At 46.3% G+C, this 22738-nt stretch overlaps 4 protein-coding genes across 4 annotated transcripts in view; 1 reads left to right on the top strand and 3 right to left on the bottom strand.

Annotated features, from left to right (window-relative positions):
• The window catches only part of LOC134396281 (zinc finger protein 420-like), a 918719-nt gene that overhangs the window by 534369 nt on the left and 361612 nt on the right, over nt 1-22738 (top strand). The gene's annotated exons all lie outside the window — the stretch shown is intronic.
• LOC134396393 (zinc finger protein 124-like) overlaps nt 1-22738 on the bottom strand; it is a 177938-nt gene that overhangs the window by 36938 nt on the left and 118262 nt on the right. The window lies entirely within an intron of this gene.
• Nucleotides 1-22738, bottom strand: part of LOC134396981 (zinc finger protein 107-like) — a 62054-nt gene that overhangs the window by 17946 nt on the left and 21370 nt on the right. The window lies entirely within an intron of this gene.
• LOC134396303 (zinc finger protein 665-like) lies at nt 12793-21156 on the bottom strand. The gene is made up of 6 exons (XM_063122747.1): nt 21090-21156; nt 17492-17979; nt 17173-17299; nt 16927-17018; nt 16574-16700; nt 12793-15038 (listed from the first exon to the last, which is right to left on the bottom strand). Exons 2-6 carry the CDS (start codon nt 17897-17899, stop codon nt 13123-13125), a joined length of 2670 nt encoding a protein of 889 aa, XP_062978817.1. The 5' UTR covers nt 17900-17979; nt 21090-21156; the 3' UTR covers nt 12793-13122.

Raw genomic sequence — 22738 nt, 5'->3', positions numbered from 1 at the left:
TGCACCATTTATTCCTGCTCCGGGCTTTCTATTCTTTCACCAGTTACTGATCCATAAGAGCACCTCTCCATGACTGCTAAGTTCGCTCAGGAGCGTTATGTGAGGGCCTCTGTCAAAAGCCATTTGGAAGTCTAAGTAAATTATGTTTACTGGATTATCACTGGCAATCTCAAAGAACTCTAAAAGCTTAGTGAGACAGGACTTAGAATCATAGAATAGCAGAGTTGCAAGGGGCCTACAAGGCCATCGAGTCCAACCCACTGCTCAATGCAGGAATCCACCCTAAAGCATCCCTGACAGATGATTGTCCAGCTGCCTCTTGAAGGCCTCTAGTGTGGGAGAGCCCACAACCTCCCTAGGTAACTGGTTGCATTGTTGTACTGCTCTAACTGTCAGGAAGTTTTTCCTGATGTCCAGCTGGGATCTGGCTTCCTTTAACTTGAGCCCGTTATTCCGTGTCCTGCACTCTGGGAGGATCGAGAAGAGATCCTGGCCCTCCTCTCTGTGACAACCTTTTAAGTCAGTGGTTCTCAATCTTCCTAATGCCGGGACCCTTTAATACAGTTCTTCATGTTGTGCTGACCCCCAACCATAAAATTATTTTCGTTGCTACTTCGTAGCTGTAATTTTGCTACTGTTATGAATCGTAATGTAAATATCTGATGTGAAAGATGTATTTTCAATGTTACAAATTGAACATAGTTAAAGCATAGTGATTAATCACAAAAAATATGTAATTATATATTGTGAAATATTTATTTCTAATTACAAATAAATTAAATTTTGTCTTGAAGCATGGGTAACACTCTTAATATAACAACAGTAAACTACATTGCTACATTTTGCGACAGTATGCGTAAAAAGCCAACGTCAGTGCGAAGGTTGAGATTGCTTTTTTCTCACCAAATCAGAAATTCTCGGGGCAGTCATAGAATCATAGAATCATAGAATAGCAGAGTTGGAAGGGGCCTACAAGGCCATCGAGTCCAACCCCCCGCTCAATGCAGGAATCCACCCTAAAGCATCCCTGACAGATGGTTGTCTAGCTGCCTCTTGAATGCCTCTAGTGTGGGAGAGCCCACAACCTCCCTAGGTAGCTGATTCCACCGTCGCACTGCTCTAACAGTCAGGAAGTTTTTCCTGATGTCCAGCCGGAATCTGGCTTCCTTTAACTTGAGCACATTATTCTGTGTCCTGCACTCTGGGAGGATCGAGAAGAGATCCTGGCCCTCCTCTGTGTGACAACCTTGTAAGTATTTGAAGAGTGCTATCATGTCTCCCCTCCATCTTCTCTTCTCCAGGCTAAACATGCCCAGTTCTTTCAGTCTCTCTTCATAGGGCTTTGTTTCTAGACCTCTGATCATCCTGGTTGCCCTCTTCTGAACACGCTCCAGCTTGTCTGCGTCCTTCTTGAAGAGTAGCTGCCTGTACGGGGTGTATGTGATAGGGTTGGCACGATGAAGTCATCACGCTGGGCACTCGTATGTGGGCGTATCTGCATGTGGGCGGACCCTCCAGGAGACAGATAGAGGAGTGGTGTCTCAGTTCCAAAGACCATCGGAAATATGTGTTTTCCGATGGTCTTAGGTGACCCCTGTGAAAGGGTCATTCGACCCCCAAAGGTGTCGCGACCCACAGGCTGAGAACCGCTGTTTTAAGTATTTGAAGAGTGCTATCATGTCTCCCCTCAATCTTCTCTTCTCCAGGCTAAACAGGCCCAGTTCTTTCAGTCTCTCTTCATAGGGCTTTGTTTCCAGACCCCTGATCATCCTGGTTGCCCTCCTCTGAACACGCTCCAGCTTGTCTGCGTCCTTCTTGAATTGTGGAGCCCAGAACTGGACGCAATACTCTAGATGAGGCCTAACCAGGGCCGAATAGAGAGGAACCAGAACCTCACACGATTTGGAAGCTATACTTCTATTAATGCAGCCCAAAATAGCATTTGCCTTTCTTGCAGCCATATCGCACTGTTGGATCATATTCAGCTTGTGATCTACAACAATTCCAAGATCCTTCTCGTTTGTAGTATTGCTGAGCCGAGTATCCCCCATCTTGTAACTGTGCCTTTGGTTTCTATTTCCTAAATGTAGAACTTGGCATTTATCCCTATTAAATTTCATTCTGTTGTTTTCAGCCCAGCACTCCAGCCTATCAAGATCACTTTGAAGTTTGTTTCTGTCTTCCAGGGTATTAGCTTTCCCACCCAATTTTGTGTCATCTGCAAATTTGATCAGCGTTCCCTGAACCTCCTCATCCAAATCATTAATAAAAATGTTGAAGAGCACTGGGCCCAGGACTGAGCCCTGCGGTACCCCACTCGTTGCCTCTCCCCAGTTTGAGAAGGTTCCATTGATAAGTGCTCTTTGAGTCTGATTCTGTAGCCAACTGTGAATCCACCTAATAGTTGTTCCATCTAGCCCACTTTTAGCTAGTTTGTTAATCGGAATATCATGGGGCACTTCGTTAAAAGCATTGCTGAAGTCAAGATATATGACGTCCACAGCATTCCCACAGTCCACAAGGGAGGTTAAATTAGTCTGACAGGACTTGTTCCTGACAAATCCATGTTGGCTTCTTGTAATCACTGCATTGATTTCAAGGTGTTTACAGATTGACTTCTTTATAATCTGCTCCAGAATTATCCAAGATAGATGTCAGACTGACTGGCCTGTAGTTCCAAGGTTCCTCCTTTTTGCCCTTTTTGAAGATATGGACAACGTTAGCTGGAAGCCAGATTCCAGCTGGACATCAGGAAAAATTTCCTGACTGTTAGAGTAGTACAACAATAGAATCAGTTGCCTTGGTAGTTTGTGGGCTCTCCCACACTAGAGGCCTTCAAGAGGCAGCTGGACAACCCTCTGTCAGGGATGCTTTAGGGTGGATTCCTGCATTGAGCTGTGGGTTGGACTCGATGGCCTTGTAGGCCCCTTCCAACTCTGCTATTGTATGATTCTAAGTCCTGTCTCACTAAGCTTTTAGAGATCTTTGAGATTGCCAGTGATAATCCAGTAAACGTAGTTTACTTAGAGTTCCAAGTGGCTTTTGACAGAGGCCCTCACATAACGCTCCTGAGCGAACTTAGCAGTCATGGAATAAGAGGAGACGTCCTCTTATGGATCAGTATCTGGTGAAAGAATCGGAAGCCGGGAGCAGGAATAAATGGTGCATTTCCCCAATGGAGGGATGTAAACAGAGGTGTCCCACTGGGATCTATATCGGGACCAATACTTTTGAACTCATTCATAAAAGATCTGGAAGTATTCTGCTATTCTATGATTCTATGCTTATTTGTGTTAGAAGATCCTCTGAGGAGGGCCTGCTCTACACATGACACTCAACTATTCTTGAGGAGGGGGTATTGGAAATTGGGGCATCCCTTCCTTAGAGGATATGTTAAAAAAAAACACCCCAAAAAACACCTTGAGATACTAGAGGGGAGTTCTAAGATTTCACTTGGAGTTATGAGGATGAAATGCTCTCACCTGCTTCTTGTCCTCTGCCTGGCTCAGGAGGAAGCCTTCTGCCAGGGCCACCGCCTGGGAACTGGTCTCCGCTCCACATTCTCTGACCCAGCTCTCCATGTCCGGGGGCAGGACAGCCATGAACTGTTCCAAGACCACCAGGTCCAGCATCTCAGCTTTCGTGTGCTTTTCTGGCTTCAGCCACTGGCAGCAAAGATGGTGGAATCGGCTGCAAACCTCTCGGGGCCCCTCGGCTTCCTGGAAACAAAATTCCCTGAAGCGCTGGCGCTCTACATCTGAACTGACGTTGCTCCCAGCCTGGTTCTCATGCAATCTTCCTCCCTGGATGATACGGGGGGATTTTGCTGCAAAGTTTTGCTCTTCCATCTTCACTCTCATCTCCATCTATGCTATCAACAGGACTCAAAAGATCTCCTTGCTTTGCTCTAATTTCTCTCTTCAGGCAAGGACTTCCCTGTAGGAACTGAAATGGGCAGCGGGATGAATTAGATACTGCTTTGGCCAAATTAATACCCAGGACCTGTCTCAAATGGGTCTCTACAATCTTCGTCCCACAGGAATCAGGCACATGGGAGGCTGTTCAAAGTTACAGATGTTTGAGAGTTAATTTTAAACTTTAAGCAAGAAAAAGGTGAACACGCCTCAAACTTTTTAAACAAATGAAATCAATCAATCAATCAATCACTTTATTATGGTCCGAGACCAGCAGGATATGACAGGATAGTCTAGACTTTAACAGAAAAGGAATGAAAGGGGGTGGGATTAAAAGGAAGGTGGAGCTCGCTATTCCAGGCACAGATCTGAAGAACAGGATGTTGCAGAGGAAAGTTTAAAGAGCCTTCTCTTAGAATCCAAGGCGTAGGACTCAAACATGCAAACTGTGCTTCAAAAGGATCCAAACTAGCAACAACAAAAAACCTGCTAGCAAAATTTGCAGTTACGCAAAACAGAGCAACAGAAAATGAACAGACCCAACGTCAGCTTCTCTTAAGTTTCAGTCTCTCTCTTTTTGATTCACTGAGTCCCCTCAACTTTCTTGCCTTCTGATTGCGCTTTTTATGTCTTTTCAGTTGTCAACTAGAAATATGGATTGCTGGGCAATCTCAGTCTCTCTCCCCACCCCACCCCAGTTTTAGGCAGCTCATGTTACGGCCTTAGCAGGGTGTTCAGGAACAGTCTGGACTCACAGAGCGAGCCACTAGCCCTGAGGAGGAAAACACACACAGGGCAACTTCTGCTCATGGAGGCCTCTTATTCCAGACCAGGACCATTGCTTTGAGAGCAGGACTGAGTCCATCTCAGGCTCCAGGCCGTAAAACCTTCGGCCCTCCAGGGGAACCCCCCCCCCCCGTCTGCTGCTGAACCAGGGTTTCTCTCCCCATCCCTTCCATGGCCTCCTTCTGAGCCCCCCTCTGTTCCCACCCACTCACTTCTCACCAGGCTTCACTTCTTATGAAACAAAACCGCCCCAGGTTCATTTGAAAGGCATCGAGACTAATGTCAAGCAAAGGTAATTCAGTTTAAAACAGGGAGAGGAAACAATGCAGAAATGGCACCAGAAGAGTTTTTTCCTAACTGATGGGACGTTCCTCCTCCCCACCCAGGGTCTTTCCTCTTGTGTCCCTCCCAGACCCCTCCTTTTTCTCCAGCCTTCCCTTCCAGGATCCCCTAATGATGGGGATGGAAGGAGGTGCAAGGCGGAGGGAGTGTCCTGGAGGGGCCCCAAGTGGGTCAGTCCCCTGGGGGGCAGGGGGGTCTCTCTTTCTCTCTCTCTCTCTCCCCCCACCCACCTCCAGCCCCACTGCCCTTGGCTCCCTTCTCTGCTCCCTCCCTGTGGGAGGGGGGGGCTTTTCCACTCCCCTCCACCCCCTGGGACCCCCTTGCATTTTGCCCTCACCTGCTCCTCTGCAGGGGAAGAGACGGGCGGGCGGACCCACGAAGCTGGCAGGGGGAGGGGGAGAATCCCAGGCTCCTTTGCCATGGGGGGAGGATGGGGAAACGTGGGGCAGGGTGGGCGGCGCTTCATCCAGTCTTTGCTCTAGGACCCAGCCCCCTCTCCTCCTCTTTAACCCTTCCATGGACTCAACTCAAAAGGGTCGCGGGGGGGGGGCTCCTGGCAGGGACGGGGGTGGGGGCTTTCCCACGGGGGGGGGGCTTTTAGCCCGCAGCCGCATCGCCGCCCATACGGATGAGCTTACCTGCTCAGCCTGCCACTTGCCCCTAGACTACCAGGCAATAACTTCAGAGTCTTTTCCTTGCTGGATTCCTTTATTCCTTTATTACTGAAACCTCCTAGAACAGTGACACTCCAAAACCCTGCTGCAAGGCCCACACCACCCAGTGGCTGAAACAGAGGCCCCGCCCAGGCCTTCCATGAGCACCTGGAGACTAGCAGCTACACCCCTCTTAAAAGTACATACATCCACATATCACATCCCCCCTTCTCCATAAAAACAATAACTTTTGTTCAATTAAATCTCAACTCGTCAATCTCAGCTCTTCGCCGCTATCCCATAACATAGTCCTTAAACTTTGCTGGTAGTCTCACTTCTCGCCCACTCCGTGTCCGTTCGACTCCATCTGCTGTTCCATCTGACGAAAGCTCCAGCTCAACTTGAGGTCCTTCTGGCAAGGTGACCCTATGGAAAGGAGGACAGGGCTCCTGTATCTTTAACAGTTGCATAGAAAAGTGAATTTCAGCAGGTGTCACTTGTTTGCATTTCGCACCTGCTGAAATGTCCTCTTCACCACAACAGTTAAAGCTGCAGGAGCTGTACTGCAGCTATAGTGTGACCAGATTTAAAAGAGAGCCGGGCACCTGCAGTTTTAAGTGTTGTGATGAAGAGGAAATTTCATCAGGTTCTCCATATGTACAAATGACACCTGCTGAAATTCCCTTTTCAATACAACTGTTAAAGATACAGGAGCCCTGTCCTCCTTTTCATATGGTCACCCTATGGCAAGACCACTGCCTCGGGGGATGCCAGCTCCTCTGCAACCCCTAGATCCACATGGGTTGCACCCACAGGGGAAAAGCTAAGATTGACGAGTTAAGATTTAATTGAACAAAAATTATTGTTTTTATGGAGAAGGGGGGATGTGATATGTGGATGTACATACCTTTAAGAGGCCTGTAGCTGCTAGTCTCCAGGTCCTCATCGAAGGCCTGGGCAGGGCCTCTGTTTCCATTTCCTCCAATTTTCTCCTAAGTTCCCAATAAAGCTTAGCTCAGAAGGAGGTTTGAAATGCTCCATATTTTATTCCAATATGGCAGCAGGCACTAAAACCCTTCTTCAAGTGGATTTCTGAAAGGGATAATCCCACTTCTGACACCATGTAGTATCCCTCAGGCATAGGAACCATACAGGTGAGCTTACCTGCTCAGCCTGCCACTTTCCCCTAGACTACCAGGCAATAACTTCAGAGTCTTTTCCTTGCTGGATTCCTTTATTACTAAAACTAAGTAAGATTGTAGTGCCTGAATTTGCTTTCCTTTTCCCCCTCCTCCTCCTCCTCCTCCCTCCCAGTCCCCTTTCCTTTTGTGTCATGTCTTTTAGATTGTAAGCCTGTGGGCAGGGACTGTCAAGAAATACTGTTGTAAGCCGCCGTGAGGGCCTTTTTTGGCTGAATGGCGGCATAAAAATCCTTAAATAAAATATAAATAAATAAATAAATAAAACCACCTAGAACAGTGACACTCCAAACCCTGTAGCAAGGTCCACACCACCAAGTGGCTGAAACAGAGGCCCCACCCAGGCCTCTTAAAGGTATGTACATCCACATATCACACTCTCCTGGGGGCTCCGCGGGTCCTTGCACAAATTGGTTTCCCTTTGGGTGCAGGACGCAGCCTGCCACGTACACTGGCCGGTGGAGCCTGGGGGTCTATTATGGGATGTCAGCAGCATTGCACGTCCACTGTCCAACCCCTCTGGGGCAGCCCCTCTTCCCCCCCCCCCGTTGGCATGAAACCCCTTCCCTCCCCCTCCCCTAACTTTTCCTCCTTCCTTCCTCTGCCTCCCCCCTCCCTCCCTTCGCCACTTCCATCAATACAATCCATCACTTCAGATCTCTGCTTTCTCCCCTCCAAGGAAAGGAAAGGAACCTCTCATGCAAGCACTGAGCCATTACTGACTCTTGGGGGGACGTCAGCTGAGGTTTTCTTGGCAGGCCTTATAGCAGCTTGGTTTGCCATTGCCTTCCCCACCAAACGTGCATGCAAAAGGCGGTATTATCATTGCCAAAGCAAGCAGTGACGCTGCTCCCATTGGTGTGCACCTGAGAACATCATAGAATCATAGAATAGCAGAGCTGGAAGGGGCCTCTTGAAGGCCTCTAGTGTGGAACAGCCCACAACCTCCCTAGGTCACTGGTTCCATGGTCGTACTGCTCTAACAGTCAGGAAGTCTTTCCTGATGTCCAGCCAATCAGTTTCTGGGCGAAGTATAAAGTGTTGGTTATCCCCTCTAAAGCCCTCCATGGTTTGGGTCCAGGCTACCTGCGGGATCGCCTTCTCCCGTACAATCCGCCCCGCACACTCAGGTCCTCTGGGAAGAATTTACTTCACTCAGCAAAGACTAGGCTGACAGGTATTACCCAGAGGACCTTCTCTTCTGCTGCTCCCAGACTGTGGAATGGCCTGCCGGAGGAGACTCGTCAGCTTGGCAGTCTTTTAGCATTTAAAAAAGCAATAAAGACTGATCTCTTCTGGCAGGCCTATCCAGTGGAATTTTAGGATGCTTTTAGGATGTTTTTTTTTAAACAGTGTATACTATGTTTTTAATCAGTATTTTATGTATGTTATGCTTGCTGTTGTTCCCTGCTTCAATCTAATCAGAGACGTGGGATGATGATGATGATGATGATGAAAATGTGAAGCTAAACCAGGAGGAGGGCCTTCTCTGCTGTGGCACCCCGGTTGTGGAATGAGCTCCCTAAGGAGGTTCGCTTGGCACCTACATTATATGTTTTTAGACGCCAAGTGAAGACCTTTTTATTCTCCCAGCATTTTAACAGTCTATCAATAAATTTTAACTTGGTGTTTTAAATTTGTAAATTTTGCATTGCTGCTGTTTTTATCTGGTTGAGCTTTTATATTGTATTTTATACTATGGTTTTATACTGTTGTTTTATACTTTGAATGTTTTTAATTTTTGTGAACCGCCCAGAGAGCTCCGGCTATTGGGCGGTATAGAAATGCAATAAATAAAATAAATAAACAAACACAGCTTTCCACCCTCTGAGTCCTTAGAATCATAGAATAGCAGAGTTGGAAGGGACCTACAAAGCCATCAAGTCCAACCCCCTGCTCAATGCAGAAATCCTTATACGGCTTCTCCCCAGTGAGAAGTCTATGACGTGATCTCAGATGTGTACTGCGAGCAAAGCCCTTCCAGCATTTTAGCTCTTCTGGCCTGCGTGGTTGTTTTTTAATGTGCTTTAAGATTCACGCTGTGATTGACGCATACTGAGCATCGATAGGGCTTCTCGCCTGTGTGGATCAGTGATGGTTATTAGGGCTCATGGTACAACTGCAACCCTTTGCACAGCCAAAGTCTTTAAAGGGCTTCTCACCTATGAGAGTGCTTTGATGCAGCTTAAGGTGGCCGCTCGAACTGAAGCTTTTTCTACACTGAAAATTTATAAGGCTTCTCACCTGCGTAAATTCTTTGATGTTGCTTAAGAACATAAGAAGAGCCCTGATGCTGGATCAGACCAAGGGTCCATCTAGTCCAGCACTCTGTTCACACAGTGGCCAACCAGCCATCGGCCAGGGATGAACAAGCAGGACATGGTGCAAAAGCACCCTCCCAACCATGTTCCCCAACACACAGGCTTACTGCCTCGAATACCGGAGGTAGCACACAACCATCAGGGCTAGTAGCCATGGATAGCCTTCTCCTCCAGGGGTTTATCCAACCCACTTTTAAAGCCATCCAAATTGGTGGCCATCACTACATCTTGTGGTCGTAAGTTCCATAATTTAACTATGCGCTGTATAAAGAAGTCCTTCCTTTTATTTGTCCTGGATCTCCCACCAATCAGCTTCATGAGATGACCCCGGGCTCTAGTATTTTGAGAGAAGGAGAAAAAAAGGGCATGATTTTGTACACCTCCATCATGTCTCTCCTTAGCCTCCTTTTTTTCCAAACTAAACAATCCCAGCTGTTGTAACCTTCCTTCATAGGGGAGATGCTCCAGCCCCTTCATCATTTTAGTGGCCCTTTCCTGCACTAAAATACCTTTAGGTGTGGTGACCAATATTCCCTGTTTAATGTATGAGTAAAGAGTTTAATGTATGGGTAAAGAGCCTCGTGTGGCGCAGAGCAGTAAAGCAGCAGTTTCTGCAGCCGAAACTCTCCCCACGGCCTGAGTTCAATCCCAGCGGAAGCTGGTTTCAGGCAGCCGGCTCGGGTCGACTCAGCCTTCCATCCTCCTGAGGTCGGTAAAATGAGTACCCACCTAGCTGGGGGAAAGCTAATAACGGCTGGGGAAGGCAACGGCAAACCACCCCGCTATAAGGCCTGCCAAGAAAACATCAGCGAAAGCTGGCGTCCCTCCAGGAGTCAGTAATGACTCAGTGCTTGCACAAGAGGTTCCTTTCCTTTCCAAGGAGGTCTATAGTTCTTGTTCCAGGGGTCTCACTATTGTTGCCTCTTTGTTGTGAAGGCCGGGTGGGGAGCTTTTACTTCTGCTCGTTCATGTTCTGATTTAATGTTGCTCTTTGTATGCCTGCCAGATTGTGTGTCTTGTGCATTCTGTTATGTTTCGAGTTATGTGGGCCCAGGCTAGTGGGAGGAGGAAGCCAAGGTCGTCTGGCATGGCACTTCTAACTCCCACTGTGGCACCTGTGAGTTATCAAAGAACGCTTAGAAGTCAACTTGTTTCAGCTGTGGGAAAGAATGTTGGGAGGAGTCGCTGGAAGCCCAGGAAGGGCATCGCTTGGTTCACATGGGCCAGAGGGCCAGAAAAGAGATCAAAAGTCCAGTTTTGAACACCCTCCATCTTCTTTGGCTGGATGACACGCGTGTCGAGGGAATCATAGAATAGCAGAGTTGGAAGGGGCCTACAAGGCCATCGAGTCCAACCCCCTGCTCAATGCAGGAATCCACCCTAAAGCATCCCTGACAGATGGTTGTCCAGCTGCCTCTTGAAGGCCTCTAGTGTGGGAGAGCCCACAACCTCCCTAGGTAACTGGTTCTATTGTCGTACTGCTCTAACAGTCAGGAAGTTTTTCCTGGTGTCCAGCTGGAATCTGGCTTCTTTTAACTTGAGCCCATTATTCCGTGTCCTGCACTCTGGGAGGATCAAGAAGATCAGGTCCAAGCAGTCAGGGGGGACTGCTTGGAGTTAGTTAGGGTTTTGTTACGTTTTAAGTGTTGGGGTATCGTGGACAAGGTTAGCCGATGCTCCGGCTGGGTGATGGAATGATTGATGGTTTTATTGGGGGTAATTGCTGTGTTCCTCAACCTCTCTTTCCCCCCCCCTTTCGCCCCATCCCCCCTTGCCTGTCGCTTGGCTTTTACCAACCAAGGCCCTACATGTTCATTTTAGTGGTGGTAATAAACTTGCTTTGGTCCCTAATGGGTGTTTGTGCTTTATCCTTGGGATGTCTGGCTCACCCTGGTTGTGGACGGGGCTAGGGAGGTGGGTTGCCTGGGAGTTCAGGATGTTTGGTCCAGGAGCCTACCTTACTGGGACATCAGGTGGACCCGAACTTCCTGCCTTTACATTTGTTATCAAGTTTTTCTGAAAAATGTAGCTAAAGAGGTTTTAAAGGATGGAGGGATAAAGGACTGTATAAATTGAAAGATTTTTATCGTAATAAGAGCCCTCTTTCACTATTTGAAATCAAAGAAGTAGTTAACCCAGGAATGTCGTGGTTCCTGGGGTATCAAATGCAGTCCTTCCTTTCCAACAAGGGTGTTACGGACCAGGCTGTTCGGCGTTTAACAAGTTTGGAGAAACTAACAGCTAACAAGAAAGGCTGTGTTAAAGGGATGGTGTCCACCATATATAAAATATTATTGGTCTCTGATGAAAGTAACAGCGATGGTCTTAAGTGCTGGTGGGAAGCGAACTTAGATATCTCTATTGATGACCCAGTTTGGACTAATACATGGACGAGACCACCGTTTAAAATCTATATCTGCTAACACAACAGAAACTTCTCTGAAGCTATCAGTTACCTAGGGAGGTTGTGGGCTCTCCCACACTAGAGGCCTTCAAGAGGCAGCTGGACAACCATCTGTCAGGGATGCTTTAGGGTGGATTCCTGCATTGAGCAGGGGGTTGGACTCGATGCCCTTGTAGGCCCCTTCCAACTCTGCTATTCTATGTTTCTATGACCCTCGATCTGATCCAGCATCAGGGCACTTCTGATGTTCTTATGGCATTTGCCTCCAAATCCCCTAATGACCTCTCCCAACAGCTGCATACAGATGTTGAATGACCTCTCCCAACAGCTGCATACAGATGTTGAACAACACTGGGAAATAAATGTTCTTTGCTGGCCACAGTGCCATGAAATAGGCACGATTCTGTGCTCTAGAGGGTGATCAGTCATCTTCGCTTCAAGTCTTATGCCATTTGTGCTCTAGCCAACGCCCAGCCTACTGCACTGACCGCAGCTTTCCAGTATACCAAGGAGCAGAGCAGGCTCTACAGGGCTGGAGAGGAGACTCAGGGGCCATCACATCGATGGCTATGGACTTAGCTAGACCAGGCCAATAGATATCTCTATTGATGACCCAGTTTGGACTAATACATGGACGAGACCACCGTTTAAAATCTATATCTGCTAACACAACAGAAACCTCTCTGAAGCTATCAGTTACCTAGGGAGGTTGTGGGCTCTCCCACACTAGAGGCCTTCAAGAGGCAGCTGGACAACCATCTGTCAGGGATGCTTTAGGGTGGATTCCTGCATTGAGCAGGGGGTTGGACTCGATGGCCTTGTAGGCTCCTTCCAAGTCTGCTATTGTATGATTCTATTACATGGTTGGTATCTGACTCCCAGAAAATTGGCCTACATTGAATCCAGTTCCTCTCACATGTGTTGGAGGATGCCAAGTGGTTGGCACATACCAGCACATGTGGGAATGTGTTGAAACTCAAAAATTCTGGGCTGCAGTGTTTTCTGAGATTACCCAGGTTGTAAAAACTGAAGTACACATGGATCCGGAACTAGCTTTATTGAACTTATTTATTGAACCAAATATGAATTTGAAATATAAGGAGTTAATCTCATTTCTTTTGTTTGCTTTGACGTTGGGTTCCCCCGTCCCCAACGTGCATGACCTTACACTTCCTTCCATTGAACCGCATCTGCCATTTGGATGCCCATTCTCCCAGCTTGCTTGAAGTCTGAGCTGCAAGAGCAAACCCTTTCCACATGGAGCTTTGAAAAGGCTTTTCTTCTGCATGGATGCAAGTTACAGCATGAGCACTGACAAAAGTGCTTTCCACATACAGAGCATTTGTGGATCATTTGATGTGAGGCAAGGTGCAATGTCTGATTAAAATGCTTTACAAACTCTGAGCACTTCTACGGCGTTGCCTCTGTGTGAATTCTTCGATGACGTTTGAGGTGTGCGCTGTGAGCAGAGCTCTTTCTGCACTCTGAGCACTGATAGGGCTTCTAGCCTATATGGATTCTGTGATGGTTGTTAAGGTTTGTGCTGGAACTGTAACCCTTTCCACATTCAGAGCATTTAAAGGGCTTCTCAAGTGTGTGAATATTTTGATGTACTTTAAGATACCCGCTCCGAGTGAAACCCTTTCCACACTCTGAGCATTTAAAAAGCTTTTTGCCTGTGTGGATGCTTTGATGCCGTTTAAGGCTAGAGCTACTGCTGAAACCCTTTCCACATTCAGAGCATTTATAGGGCTTCTCCCCTGTGTGAATGATTTGATGCCGTTTAAGGCTAGAGCGACTTCTGAAACCCTTTCCACATTCAGAGCATTTATAGGGCTTCTCCTCTCTATGTATATTTTGATGTACTTCAAGATTCCTGCGATCAGTGAAACCCTTTCCACATTCAGAGCATTTAAAGGGCTTCTGACCTGTGTGAATATTTTGGTGTGCTTTAAGATACCCGCTCCGAGTGAAACCCTTTCCACATTCTGAGCATTTAAAGAGCTTTTTGCCTGTGTGAATGCTTTGATGCCGTTTAAGGCTAGAGCTACTGCTGAAACCCTTTTCACATTCAGAGCATTTATAGGGCGTGTCCCCTGTGTGAATGCTTTGATGCCGTTTAAGAATAGAGCTACTGCTGAAACCCTTTCCACATTCAGAGCATTTAAAGAGCTTCTCCCCTGTGTGAATGCGTTGATGCCGTTTAAGGCTAGAGCGACTTCTGAAACCCTTTCCACATTCAGAGCATTTATAGGGCTTCTCCTCTCTATGTATATTTTGATGTACTTCAAGATTCCTGCGCTCAGTGAAACCCTTTCCACATTCAGAGCATTTAAATGGCTTCTCCTCTGTGTGGACATTTTGATGTACTTTAAGATTCCAGCGCTGAGTAAAATCCTTTCCACATTCAGAACATTTAAAGAGCTTCTCCCCTGTGTGAATGCTTTGATGCTGTTTAAGGCTACAGCTCCTGCTGAAACCCTTTCCACATTCAGAGCATTTAAAGGGCTTCTCCCCTGTGTGAATAATTTGATGTTGCCTGAGTTTTACACGACAAGTGAAACCTTTTCCACATTCTGAGCATTTATAAGGCTTCTCACCTGAGTGGGTAATTTGATGTTGCCTGAGATTTACACGAAAATTGAAACCCTTTCCACATTCAGAGCATTGAAAGGGCTTCTCCCCTGTGTGAATGCTTTGATGTAATTTAAGACTTTTCCGCAAAGTGAAACCCTTTCCACATTCAGAGCACTTAAAGGCCTTTTTGCCTGTGTGGATGCTTTGATGTGCTTTAAGATACCTGCGCTCAGTGAAACCCTTCCCGCATTCAGAGCATTTAAAGGGCTTCTCCCCTGTGTGAATGCTTTCATGCTGTTTAAGATACCTGCACTCAGTGAAGCCCTTTCCACATTCAGAGCATTTAAAGGGTGTCTCCCCTGTGTGGATATATTCATGGACTTTCAGTTTCCTGCTCTGAGCAAAACCCTTTCCACATTCACGGCATTTAAAGGGCTTCTTGCCTGTGTGGATATATTGATGTTCTTTAAGATTCCAGCGTAGAGTAAAACCCTTTCCACATTCAGAACATTTATAGGGCTTCTCCCCTGTGTGAATTCTTTTATGCAAGTTAAGTTTTGAGTTGCAACTGAATTTCTTCTCACACTCTAAGCACTGAAAACTTTTCTCCCCTGAGTGAAATCTTTGACGTTTGGTAAGGTGTATCTTCTGCGTCTCTATATACTGAGAGCTTTTCCACTGTGTCTGCCTATTGTGAATATTCCTTTTCCTTGATTGTTCTACTAATGGACTTTCACAGACGTCTGACCCTTCAATAGAAATGGATTTGTTTCCCCACTTTTCTTCAGTTTCCATTTTCCATCTCTGGTGTACACCTTTTTTCTTGCTGTCTCTGAGATCACCTGGAAAAATACAAACAAATCTTCCTATTATGAGGGAACTAATCAAACCGTTTGCTGATTTGATTAACAGGATAAAAAAACCCACTTTGTGGAGAGATGGAGCCTTCCAAATCGTTTAAATATCATCTGCTAAATATAAAAGTTAGACAAGGAATGATAAAAACGAACGATTTTGAGGGAGTATGGAAACAGTTCCTAGAATTTGTATTATCTAAGGGGAGTGGGAAAGCACCTCCAGAAGAAGCAATGAGATTTTGGAAACAGGAATGAGATCCCGTGGTGGGGGGTGCACTTTTATGTTAAGTATGATTATGTTAATAGAATAAGCTAGAATATATGTTATCAAATGTTATCTAATTATTTATGTATTATGTAGTATTGTTTTTATTGTATTGATGTATGTTGAAGTATTAAATATTTTTTTTAATATAAATAAATAAATAAATAAATAAATAAATAAATAAATATAATCTGCTGATTAATAGAACCTGAGATTCTAATACTAGGGTTGCAGGTACAATCTCATGTGCATCACTGAGACCTGTTGGGATAAGACTCAGGACTGGAATAGAGCCATCGAACAGGAGACCTTGTTCAAACAGGACAAATGAAACAGGAAAGGAGAGAGAATATTGTTACATGTAAGGAATGGATCTGCCCGTAGGGAAACCCAGGATTCTGAGAAAGGAAGCCGGGTCAAAACCAATTGGGTAAAGGTGGAGTGAGAAACGAAGAACATTATGGGTGTGGCACTATTGTACAGATTGACCTGCCAGACAGAAGACATGGATGAAGCTTTCTTGGAAGAGAGGATACAATGTTTGTTGGGGTTAGGTTTTTACCCACAGAAGGAAAAGGACTCTAAAGAGTTAAAAAGATGTCCTTGGCCAGATTGTCTCTGCCAGGAGAAGTCCAGTATGAAGCAGATTCTTCCCTGGCCTACGTGCGGTACGAGATGTACAAGGTGAAGAGACTATTGGTTAATTGGGCCAAGGAGAAAAGTGTATTTAAGAAGTCCATGTTGTATGGCTTCTTACTGCTGGAACTTACTGCTGGAACTTACTGCTGGAACTTACTGCTGATGTTATACTGCTACGTTGTGTTGCTGTACTGTTGGTGAAAGGACTGTATATATGACCATTTATTCTGTAAGTAATTTATTTAGTGTCAGTAAAGCTTCTTACTGACCAAAGACCGTGAGTGCTTCTTTTTGTTCCTAAATTCAAGCTGAAACCATTTCCAGACTCTACGCTGCTGCTATTTGCACTCTGCTATATATATATTTTTGGGTAAGCAATTACCCCGATAATGTTCACATAGGAAAGTCACTGCAGTAATGGAGAATTTCAGCAATCCTGGCATCTTCTGCTACTCTAACTCTGCTAAGAATGGAACATCCGTTCCATTGTGAACTTTCTCTGGACAGAGTATCCCAGCAACATGGCCCAGGCACTATTGTCCTCAATGACACCCTTATAATGCCCTGAGAAAAAAGGCAACGAGGGAGCCTTACCCAGAGGGGTCCCATTCCTTACCCAGAGAGGCCAGGATCCCACGATTCTCCTCCATGACTTCCTTGTGCAGAGTCCTTTGGCCTGGATCCAGCAGAGCCCACTCCTCTTCCGAGAAATGCACGGCCACCTCCTCAAAGGTCACCAAACCCTGAAAGAAGGAGAAGAAATGATGATCTTCTTTCACATAATGTTGCAATCCATGAAGACAATAAAGGTGAGGTGGATGGAGGATTTTCCTGCAGGATCCAGAGCTTCATGAGTGACATTCAAGGCCTTCCTAGAAGCCATCTTGGAGTGGAGCAAAGGCAAAAGGGGCAGGTTCTTCCAGGACCAAAGAGATGTGCAGGGGATGGAGGCCCCCAGAACTCCCCTACCTGCCCAGGCTGCGCAGAAACCGCTTCCTCAACACCACAAAGCGAAGGAGGCCTAGGAGTCAGTTCACCCTCTTTGAAGGTCTCTTCATTCCCTGTGAGGGAGGCAAAGAAGGTGGGTAAATTTCCCCCTCTCTACACCCCCAAAGGGAAAAAAATCAGGCTCAAGGAGAATGTGAAAGCAGTTCATGCACCACAGGCGTAATCGAGGGAGGGAGACCGTGGGAAATACGTTCCACTAATCCTTACCCAGTGAGGAGGGACCTCCATCACCCTCCTGCAAGATCCACCCGTCCAGCGGCCTCTGTGTGGTGCCTGATGGAGCCTCCTCTGCCTCAGGGGAATATGTGGATGCATTCACCAACATCAGTTGCACCTGGAACAGGAGGGAGGATCCCAGACAGTGAAGAGGGATTCTTGCCGGGGGGGGGGGGGATTGGAAATTGGGGCAGCCCTTCCTTAGAGGACATGCACACACAAAAAAAACCCACCCAAAAACACCTTGGGATACTAGTGGGGAGTTCTAAGATTTCAATCCCTTGGAGTCATCAGGATGAAATGCTCTCACCTGCTCTTTGTCCTCCGCCTGGCTCAGGAGGAAGCCTTCTGCCAGGGCCACCGCCTGGGAACTGGTCTCCACTCCACATTCTCTGACCCAGCTCTCCATCTCCGGGGACAGGACAGCCAGGAACTGCTCCAGGACCACCAGGTCCAGCATCTCAGCTTTTGTGAGCATTTCTGGCTTCAGCCACTGACAGCAAAGGTGGTGGATTTGGCTGCAAACCTCACGGGGCCCTTTGGCTTCCTGGAAACAGAACTCCCTGAAGTGCTGGCGCTCCACGTCTGAGCTGGTGCTGCTCCCAGGATGGTTCTCCTGCACTCTTCCTTCCCAGGGCTCTGCACTGCTCCCTTCCCGGATGATACGGGGGCCTTTTGCTGCAAAGTTTTGCTCTTCCATCTTCACTCTCTTCTCCATCTATGCTATCAACAGGACTCAAAAGGTCTCCTTGCTTTGCTCCCAATTCCTCTCTTCAGGCAAGGACTTCCCTGTAGGAACTAAAATCGGCAGCGGGATGAATTAGATACAGCTTTGGCCAACTTAATACCCAGGACCTGTCTCAAAGGGGTCTCTACAATCTTGATCCCACAAGAATCAGGCACATGGCTGAAAATGAGGTTCTGACTCTGCCCCAGGGTGAGAGAGTGAATGTAGCCAGAGCTGACTTAAGGCTATTCAAAGTTACAGATGTCTGAAAGTTAATTTTAAACTTTAACCAAGAAAACGGTGAATATGCCTTAAACGTTTTAAACGTGTCACACAGGAAGCCTTAAGATATGGTTTATGAAGAAAACAAACACACAAGAACATCACATACATGTTAAAAGCATGCTCGGCCCAACTAGCAGCAGTTGAATTCTAATTTAGCTCCACTTAAAACTTCCACCAATCAAAACTAGTTCAATGCAACGTTAAAAGCTTTCAATTATACGACAGTATAGTCTAGATTTCTACAGGAAAGGAATGAAAGGGGGGATTAAAAAGAAGGTGTAGCTCCCTATCCCAGGCACAGATCTGAAGAACAGGATGTTGCAGACGCAGAGGAAAGTTTAAAGTGACTCCTCTAAGAATCCAAGGCGTAGGACTCAAACATGCAAACTGTGGCCAAAAAGGATCCAAACTAGCAACAAAAAAGTTGTTAACAAAACTTGAAGCGATGCAAAACAGAACAACAGAAAATGAACACAACCATAGTCAACTCCTCTTAAGTTTCAGTCTCTTTTTGATTCAACGACTCCTGTAAACTTCCTACCCATCTCATTGTGCTTTTTATTTCTTTTCAGTTGTCAACTAGAAATCTGGTTTGCTTTTCTTGAAATCCATGTCTGCCTCTTTCTTGAATAGTGGAGCCCAGAACTGGACGCAATACTCTAGATGAGGCCTAACCAGGGCCGAATAGAGAGGAACCAGTATCTCCTGTGAGCGTTATTTATTACGATCGCAGACGAGCAACTCTGCTATTCTATGATTCTGTAGAATAGCAGAGTTGGAAGGGGCCTACAAGGCCATCGAGTCCAACCCCCTGCTCAATGCAGGAATCCACCCTAAAGAATCCCTGACAGATGGTTGTCCAGCTGCCTCTTGAAGGCCTCTAGTGAGGGAGAGCCAACAACCTCCCTAGGTCACTGGTTCCATTGTCGTACTGCTCTAACAGTCAGGACGTTTTTCCTGATGTCCACCCGGAATCTGGCTTCCTTTAACTTGAGCCCGTTATTCCGTGACCTGCACTCTGGGAGGATCGAGAAGAGATCCTGGCCCTCCTCTGTGTGACAATCTTAGAAGTATTTGAAGAGTGCGATCATGTCTCCCCTCAATCTTCTCTTCTCCAGGCTAAACATGCCCAGTTCTTTCAGTCTCTCTTCATAGGGCTTTGTTTCCAGACCCCTGATCATCCTGGTTGCCCTCCTCTGAACACGCTCCAGCTTGTCCGCGCCCTTCATGAATTGTGGAGCACAGAACTGGACGCAATACTCTAGATGAGGCCTAACCAGGGCCGAATAGAGAGGAACCAGTACCTCACGTGATTTGGAAGCTATAGTTCTATCAATGCAGCCCAAAATAGCATTTGCCTTTCTTGCAGCCATATGGTACTGTTGGCTCATATTCAGTTTGTGATCTACAACAATTCCAAGATCCTTCTCGTTTGCAGTATTACTGAGCCAAGTATCCCCCATCTTGTAACTGTGCATTTGCTTTCTATTTCCTAGATGCAGAACTTGGCATTTATCCCTATTAAATTTCATTCTGTTGTATAAAGTATATATACAAAGGTGTGTGAAGTAAAAGGTCTTAATGTTGTCTTGCCAGTGGCAGAGGTATATATTATACCGAGTGCCCTTTAGTTCAAAATGATTTTTGTGCCAAAATATTTTCTTTTGTATTTGCAAAAGTTAATCAAAAGTTGATTACTTATTCTTGCAATTTAAAATAAATTTAGCAGTTTCAAGTTTTGTGCTTCTTATTTTTTCTACAAAACATCAGTTCTTAAAAATCAAAGTTGGCAATTTTGGTGTGTGTGTGTGTGTGTGTGTGTGTGTGTGTGTAAATAGCTTGCCTTGCCTAGGGCGCAAAATAGTCTGGTTCTGGCACTTGTTAACGCAGTTTAAATCAAAACAAAATGCAATGCAGAAATGGCACCAGAACAGCCTTTTCCCTAACTGAAAAAACTGGGCATGTTTAGCCTGGAGAAGAGAAGATGGAGGGGAGACATGAGAGCATTCTTCAAACACTTAAAAGGTTGTCACACAGAGGAGGGCCAGGATCTCTTCTCGATCCTCCCAGAGTGCAGGACACGGAATAACGGGCTCAAGTTAAAGGAAGCCAGATTCCAGCTGGACATCAGGAAAAACTTCCTGACTGTTAGAGCAGTACGGCAATGGAATCAGTGACCTAGAGAGGTTGTGGGCTCTCCCACTCTAGAGGCCTTCAAGAGGCAGCTGGACAACCATCTGTCAGGGATGCTTTAGGGTGGATTCCTGCATTGAGCAGGGGGTTGGACTCGATGGCCTTGTAGGCCTCTTCCAACTCTGCTATTCTATGATTCTATGATGGGATATTCCTCCTCCCACCCAAGGATCTTTCCTCTTGTGTCCCTCCCAGACCCCCCTGTTAGATCAATGTTCTTTTCACCCAAGGACGAGATCCAAACAGCCCTTAAGCACGACTCCACCATTCCAGCGACAGAGGGTTCAAAAGCGCTTTATTGATTAGTAATCAAGGCCTGGTCTCTTCAAAGGGAGCAATCAGACAAAAGACATAGGGAATATGGTACAGTATTAAAGCTTTCAAGGGGCAGGGCCCAGTAGCAGCATTAACCAATCAGAATGTAACACCAGAGCCCCCTTTCTGCAGCCTTCCCTTCCAGGATCCCCTAATGATGGGGAGGGAAGGAGGTGCAAGGCGGGGGTCTCCTGGAGGGCCCCCAAGTGGGTCAGACCCCGGGGGGGGGGAGGGCAGGGGGTCTCCCTCCCTCTCTCTCTCCCCACCCACCCCCTGCCCCAAACCTGCCCCCCTGCCCTTGGCTCCCTCCCCTGCTCTGCCCCTGACATTGCAAGGAGGGCTCCTTCCACCCACCACCCCCTGGGACCCCCTTGCATCTTGCACCCACCTGCTCCTCTGCAGGGGAAAAGAGGCTTGCAGATGCAAACACCATGCAAACCTCCCAGGCTGCTTTCCCAAAGGGGGAGGAGAAGGAGGAAGTGAGAGCATTTAATCAGTCCCTGCTCATCAGGGGCCGCTCTAGGACCCAGCTCACTCGTTCTCTTTAACCCTCAGATGGACTCAACACAAGAGAGCCGCAGAGTTTCCTCCAAACGCTTCTTCCTCCCAGAGCACTTTAGTTATTGGCCGGATAATATATTTCTTATTTGCCACTTACATTTCTATACCGCCCAATAGCCGGAGCTCTCTGGGCGGTTCACAAAATAATCAACCAGCCAATCGCCACTGAGCCTGCAATGAAAACAAAAACCATCAGAGCCCGGATCGTATCCACTGGGTGTTTTTGTAATTTGGAAATGCAATTGTATCCACGGGTTGTAGCCCCCTGGGTGCTGTTTGCATCAGACCTAATAGTTTATCCAACCCCCTTTTTTAAAGCCGTCCACATTGGTGGCCATCACTACATCTTGTGGTAGTGGGTTCCATAGTTTAACTATGCGCTGTGTGAATAGGTTCTAGGATGACCATATGAAAAGGAGGACAGGGCTCCTGTATCTTTAACAGTTGCATAGAAAAGGGAATTTCAGCAGGTGTCATTTGTAGATATGGAGAACCTGGTGAAATTCCCTCTTCATCACAGCAGTTAAAGCTGCAGGAGCTATACTAGAGTGACCAGATTTTAAAGAGGGCAGCTTTAACTGTGGTGATGAAAAGGGAATTTCAGCAGGTGTCATTTGTATATATGCAGAACCTGGTGAAATTCCCTCTTCATCACAGCAGTTAAAGCTGCAGGAGTTAAACTAGAGTGACCAGATTTAAAAGAGGGCAGGGCACCTGCAGTTTAAACTGGTGTGAGGAAGAGGAAATTTCAGCAGATTCTCCATATATACAAATGACACCTGCTGAAATTCTTTTTTCTTTGCAACTGTTAAAGATACAGGAGCCCTGTCCTCCTTTTCATAGGGTCACCCTAGGGTTGCCATATTCTGAATCCACAAAACTTGGGACAATTTGAGGCGGGGTGGGGGCTAGGATTTTTTTTTTAAACTGAGCAATATGTAAAGGTCTAGGTAAAGAAAGAAAGCTATCTAAGCTTTAGTTATCTAACACTGCAATCCTATGTGTGTCTACTCAGAAACAAATGCTATTAAGTTAAATATTTTTTATTTATTTATTTATTTATTTATTTATTACATTTTTATACCGCCCAATAGCCGAAGCTCTCTGGGCGGTTCACAAAAATTAAAACCACAGTAAAACACCCAACAGGTTAAAACACAATTATGAAATACAATATAAAAAGCGCAACCAGGATAAAACCACACAGCAAAGTTGATATAAGATTAAAATACAGAGTTAAAACAGTAAAATTTAAATTTAAGTTAAAATTAAGTGTTAAAATACTGAGTGAATAAAAAGGTCTTCAGCTGGCGACGAAAGCAGTACAGTGTAGGCGCCAGGCGGACCTCTCTGGGGAGCTCGTTCCACAACCGGGGTGCCACAGCGGAGAAAGTCCTGGGAATAGGACTTATTCCCAGGTAAGTATGCATAGGATTGCAGCCTAAAGTATTTTAAAACCTGCAAATAAATAATAGC

This window comes from Elgaria multicarinata, chromosome 3, assembly GCF_023053635.1.
Source record: "Elgaria multicarinata webbii isolate HBS135686 ecotype San Diego chromosome 3, rElgMul1.1.pri, whole genome shotgun sequence".
In the NCBI taxonomy this organism is placed as follows: Eukaryota; Metazoa; Chordata; class Lepidosauria; order Squamata; family Anguidae; genus Elgaria; species Elgaria multicarinata.
This window is presented reverse-complemented; position numbering and strand designations above follow the sequence as displayed.

Bases quoted from the DNA above. Each gene is read 5' to 3' on its own strand.
- LOC134396303 (XM_063122747.1), bottom strand. From the start codon at position 17,899: ATGGAGAAGAGAGTGAAGATGGAAGAGCAAAACTTTGCAGCAAAAGGC. The intron at 17,300-17,491 runs GTGAGAGCATTT...CTCCTGTTCCAG, and splicing joins AGGCGGAGGACAAAGAGCAG to GTGCAACTGATGTTGGTGAA. The intron at 17,019-17,172 runs GTAAGGATTAGT...CCTCCCTCACAG, and splicing joins TGGAGGTCCCTCCTCACTGG to GGAATGAAGAGACCTTCAAA.